The 6,000-nt window shown below is 34.3% G+C and overlaps 1 protein-coding gene across 1 annotated transcript; it reads left to right on the top strand.

Annotated features, from left to right (window-relative positions):
* Positions 1-3: 3 nt before the first annotated feature.
* On the top strand, positions 4-894 carry LOTGIDRAFT_172664 (hypothetical protein; the record flags this gene model as incomplete). The annotated part of the gene is made up of 1 exon (XM_009049565.1): positions 4-894. One exon carries the CDS (start codon positions 4-6, stop codon positions 892-894), a length of 891 nt encoding a protein of 296 aa, XP_009047813.1.
* Positions 895-6,000: the final 5,106 nt, after the last annotated feature.

The following is a 6,000-nucleotide window of genomic DNA, read 5'->3' as shown; positions in this document are numbered from 1 at the left end:
CCAATGGGAGAAAACGTGGAGAAATCCTGGTTATTACAGAAACGAGAAACAGAGCTACTGAAAGAAGAGTTGATCTTAGCTAATGCGAAAATTGCAAGGATGCAGATTGATATTGCAGGGTTGCATAGGGAAATGAACCCGTTCCGGAAAGTTTTCAGGCAACTTCAACAGCAGGTGATGTTGCTTGCAAAAAGGTGCTCAGATCTGGAGACGAATGAATTAAAAGCCGACAGAACACTTCGTGAAAAAGAGCGAAGGATCAAGCAGCTTGAGACACAAATTGCCACTGAAGCAAGAATTGGTAGAGATATCAAATTCCCAGGGTTGGCGCCAAGTCCGTTTTTGAGGCTGGCTGGACGTGTGTCTGTTCGAGACATACAGCTGAAGACGCGAGACTGGTTAAAGATAAGGGAAAATTGGTTCATCAGATGGCAAGCACGGATCAGAGATATTGTCAATTGGTGGGGCAGTAGAGATCATATCCCTGATACACGTGATCGGCTCTACCAAAAGATACGAGAATGGATCAGAACACTTCGACATGGAGTGGAATTGTACATCGAATTTCACGGCCAATTGATTCGGCACTATAAATTTGTCAAGAGATTACCAAGGTCGACAAGGAAAGCCTTAAAATGGTCCAGCTTGAGAGAGCTGGATGTTAGAATTGGCGAAGTAAGGTTGAATAAAAAGGTTCTAGAGCAAGGCGGCGATGAAGAGGTGTCAAACCTTCAATCTTGGCTCTATAACCAGACGTGGGGACGAGTTGGTGTGGAAGGTACAATGAGGAAATACCTTGTCACTGCTGCTGATGGACGAGTGGATTGGTTGAAGAAAATGCTGAATTTGGAAGCAGCTAAGAACCAACTAGCAAAAATTTTGATAGAGATTTAAAATGGGAGTATGTGCCGATTTACCTGCTTTAATTAGGGTATTTCGAAATTAGACCAACCCCCGTTTTTTCCTATTTTGTTGTTTTGAAGCTGGTACATACTTCCCCTTTAAGATAACATGAGATGAGTTTATTTTTACACCTATTTTGGAGTTGAACTCATTTATACATTTCACAAACACAAGACAATTATTATGGAATATTTACATTAGCTGTTATTTTTGTACTAATGCGCATTTATTCAATTTTCCAGCCATCCCTTGTGCTGATAAATCACCACACACGATAAGGTAACAGTTTATTGCTTAAATAATCACAATTCTTTAATAAAGTTAAGCACAGCTAAATTTACACGCGTTGTCCTTAGATAAAAAATTAATGATATTGTCTTGTGTTTGTGATATTCTATCTTTATACAGTTTTCACAATCAGCTGTCTTTGTCCAACATTGAATGAGATTAATAAGGTTTAATATGTAGTCTAAAAGGTATAATTATGTTGCTTAATATAATTTATGACGAATGCACGTGCATTTTGATCTGTAACATAATTTCTAGTGCTTGCGACTAGTGTTGTGTAAAATACTAAACAAAGTATATCAGATGCACGTCAGTTTGAATATACAACCGTTTTTTGAAGCTCGTGATAAAATGTGTTGTGATATGTAATATCTAATATATATAAAAATATAATCCACACACGTGTTTTTTTTCAGTTTCTGGTGTTTGTTTTTAGTTTTTCTATTAGTTCTTAAATATGTATATACGCTTTATTGCTGTGCAATATGAGTTGCCCATTTTGTTGTCGCTTTTGAATGTGGTGTTCGGAACATCTAATACCATTTATTAAGTGCATATTCTGTATTTAAGATTTTGCAAATAATGTTTTTTGTTTACTTTTTCTATCTTATACAGTCGAGTAACCTAATTTCGTGGAAACCTATTATTCGTGGATTTCCGGAAAGGATTAATAATTTACGTGAGCGACCTTGCGCGACCTCTGCATTAGTTTGTTTTAATAAACATGGGTTTTCTGTACAATATCAGCTAGTAGAGTGAATCCAGTAGTTTCAAGCAAGGTAAAATGTATTAATGTATACTTTGACAAATACAAAATGGCGGATTTCACTTATTACCAAACGTCACCATTTTTTATCGGCCGAATTTCATTAAAATCCCGAGCGGTAATCGGAATTGCAAGTGTCGTCTGCTAGAATGTAGTCCAACGAATGAAGTCACGTGATCAACTAGCGGATTCCGTGTCAGCAGAAAATTTCTATGGAACACAGAGTGGACCATATTCTTATGTTGTTTCAGTGACTTTTAGCAATAAATCACGTTACGTATCTTATTTTGTCAGTCACTATTTTTTTTTAAATCGTGGTTCTTTGAATGAATTGTCACTAGTTATAATGAATTGATATTAAAGATAACTACTAAGAGAAGTTAATTATACCACCCGGTATCCATACAACGTGTTTATCTAGACTTATTTATAGATCAAACATTGTACACGAAAATAGGTGACGCATTCTGCCGCCGTTCCCGAGTTGGTTGCTCGTGAAATATGGGTCAAAGTGAAGGATTCATTAAGAAAATCGAAATAAACCAATTTCTATTATTTTGTAGAATATCTGAGGAAACATCTAAGACATAAAAATTCTTTTTCGTTTTTTTAACTTTGACGAAATTCGGTGTTGAATCCTTATATCCACGAAAATAGGTTATACCACTGTATGGTTTTATTTTGAATTCATTTTCATCAGGTCCCAATCTTCCAACATGTAAAATGACTTAGAAATGGCCCAGTCGCAAACGACTTACTGGAAGTAATATATTGATCTAACCGAATATTCCTCCGTTCTGTTGTATAAATTTAGAAATCCATACAGTTGATTTTTTTTACCGTTATCCGTATGGTGAGTTGTGATTTTATAACAACCAGTTTTATAAGGGAAAAAGTTCAGCATATTGCGTGGATATTTCTAAGTGATCATTATGAATCATACATGTATACTAATAATAAACTGAAAGTATTGAATATGGAGGTATAATCGGTGACATCGATTTAACAGAATTAATGATTAATATACATTACAATAAATATGATCAATACATTCAAAATCTAAAATCAAAAAGTCGGGTGTCCACGTGAACCCTGTATGATTGTATTGACGTCACCAATTATTCCTTCAAAGTCCAATGCTTCGGTCCGTTGACTGAGATCTATTCTTTGGTGTTAATATTAGATATTTTCGACCAATTCCTAGCTTCCTGTTCTTGGGTTTTGGTGGTTTTGATACCAAATAATTATGATAGTGCTTCTTTATATATACCCGGTTTAATGTTTCTTTGTTTACAGCCAATCCCCTTCTGTTCTTTCCCTGCACCATATCGTCTTTCCCTCCACCACATCGTTTTTTCCCATCCATCTTCTTCTTTCAACATCTTCCACTGTTCCCACACCGTCTTTCCATCAAAACCATCGCCTTTCACTTTTCCACTTCGTCTTACCTCAGTGTGCTTCCTTTCCTACTTTTTGCGGTTCATCCTCATCTTTATTGTCTTTAACACATCGATCTAGGTTATTTTGTGCCCATCAGAGATCCCTACCCCCTACTGCCCCCTTCAATTATACCAAATTGACCAGATTCAGTTTAGTTATCTATTCCGACACACTCTTTTAAGAATCCCTACCTGCAAACAACCAACCTTTTTATCAGTCTAGAAGCCTGTCGTACAGCAATAATACCTCTTACATTCTTAATGTTTTTGGTATCAGATGATAGTATATTTATTTGAGTTTATTTGTTAATCTATTTCACTATAATTCTATTTTGATGTTGTTATTAATGGAGTCAATAAATACATCTTTTTATATCTTTTTAACGCCTTCTAACCCCAGGGCTAGAGATGTCTGTACAATGCCTCAAACGAGTCATTTCCTTGGCAATGATATGAGTCTGGGGCATAGGCGTTGGAACGGGAGGGGGTTGGGGGCGCTGCCCCCCAAATAATATATTTTCGAACAGCAACCAAAAAAATATCGGGCAACTACCCGAAAACAAAGAAAAATGCAGATATAATTCGTGAGAAAATTTCGGCAAAACCAGTCTGCCCTTCCAAAAGGCCTTCGGACCCGTAAGCCTGTGGTCTGAGGCACCCTCAACTCGTTTTGAAGGGACAATTTACCAAACAAACTTATACGTACACGTTAAAGATTCCAGTATGGTCGGGATTAAAATAGGAGTGAATAAATCCGAAAAAAAAAAATGAAAATGTAATTTATCGCACTGCATCTGCCGAGTACCCTATATACATATAAATACATATATCATTATATTCTCATTATCCAGTTGGTAAAAATAGAGTATTATATATTCGTGACAGATGTTGGAACAAAGGCTTGATAAGCTTTTTCAATTTTTTCGCTCTCCCTTTGGTTCATTCCTTTGTCCTGAAACGTCACGAGGTTTAATACCAACAAATTTGAACAATATTTCAACGTGTGACAACACTTTACTTTAAACTATACGTATCAGATACCCAGTTCCATTTATAATCATGTACCGTGTGAACTGCAAGTAATGTTTCATTCATTAATTTCTTAATGTTAATATGAGTAAAAACACTTCAAACTTTCAAACCAATTTTTATCTTATAAACTTAATAAAGCTTAGAATTACTACTGATAAATAAAAGCATGTTATGTGATATAGTGGTGTGGTAAATGTTCTGTGTCCACGAAAGCTTACAAGTGAATAATAAGTGACATAATAATATCTTACTATAGTAAACATTGATTCAAAGTGCGAGCATGCATCGATTTACTTACATGTATACATTTTTAATTGAATTCTCTTAAAGTGTTGCATATGACTGATTTGTTTGGTTACAATGGTTCATATAAATAATAGTGTTAGATGGTGATGAGAACACAGTCTCATAAAAGCACTGGCCTAGGTCACAAAGTAAAGCTTTATGATAAAACAAGTAGGTTAAGATAAACAGATATGTTAACTAAGGATGTCTCTGTAATACTATCTGTGGTAGTAGTGTTCTTTAGACCAAATAACGATTACACATTATTTTGTCGCCGTGAGAATTTGTTTCGTTCACAAATTTATTAAATGCTGCAAAATGTATTTTCTGCTGCTTCGATTAACTAATATATAACTAGAATATACTAGAATATATTTGCTTTCACTAACTTGACTTAACTTTCGTATTTTACGTACCTGTGTTTTGCTGACTGTTATCTGTTTCTTTTTCACTAACTAAATTCAATTCTTTCATTGAAACATAGACTATCATTGAAGGGAAACAAAATCCAATTCGTACCAAAAAATGGAAGTATATTTACTACGTATAGAGCTACGTAATAGCTACGTAATAATTTTTAAATAATGCTTTTGTGATGTTTTTTCGATTGTTATAAGATAATTCCCATGTCTATTATTTAGGAGAAAGAAATTTATGTGTATTGAATATATTATTAATCGTTTAAACTGTGTATGATATTTATAATTTGTTTGTATAGTGTTATTATTTTCCGTCATCCATACCCCTAAGAACACTTCTTTAAATAAACATTGGAAATGTCGACTAGAGAATAAGTTCAAATCGTCAAACTTCAGTTGGTCACATAACGTTTCAACACAATATACACGTTGTGTCGTCATCCGCTACTTAATAGGTTCTGTTTAAATATTTCTAATATATAATATTAAATTATTTGAACGACATATAGAAGCGATAAACAAAACACAGGGCAATATTATGGAATATAGCACACTTCTTTATTAAGGTTAGGTACATAATGTTTCAACACAATATACACGTGTCGTCATCAGATGAAATCGCAAATTATCTATTATCTATAATTATTAATTGTTCAATAAGTAAGAGTATGAGTATGTTCATATGTTAAACTCAGAATATTTTAAACATTTTTTGAATAAAAATTTTGAAAAGAAAAAAACAAGAAAATTGCAATGATGGAGATTGAGCCCAAATACACCAAAAAAATTGTTAAAATCTCTTTAGCTGTTCTGGTGGGGATTTTTGATATCTGAAACCTGATTTGACAGATGGCACGACGAACAAAGG

Source organism: Lottia gigantea (genome assembly GCF_000327385.1).
Source record: "Lottia gigantea unplaced genomic scaffold LOTGIsca_139, whole genome shotgun sequence".
Classification (NCBI taxonomy): Eukaryota; Metazoa; Mollusca; class Gastropoda; family Lottiidae; genus Lottia; species Lottia gigantea.
The sequence above is the reverse complement of the archived record's forward strand: the minus strand, read 5'-3'. Positions and strand labels throughout refer to the sequence as shown.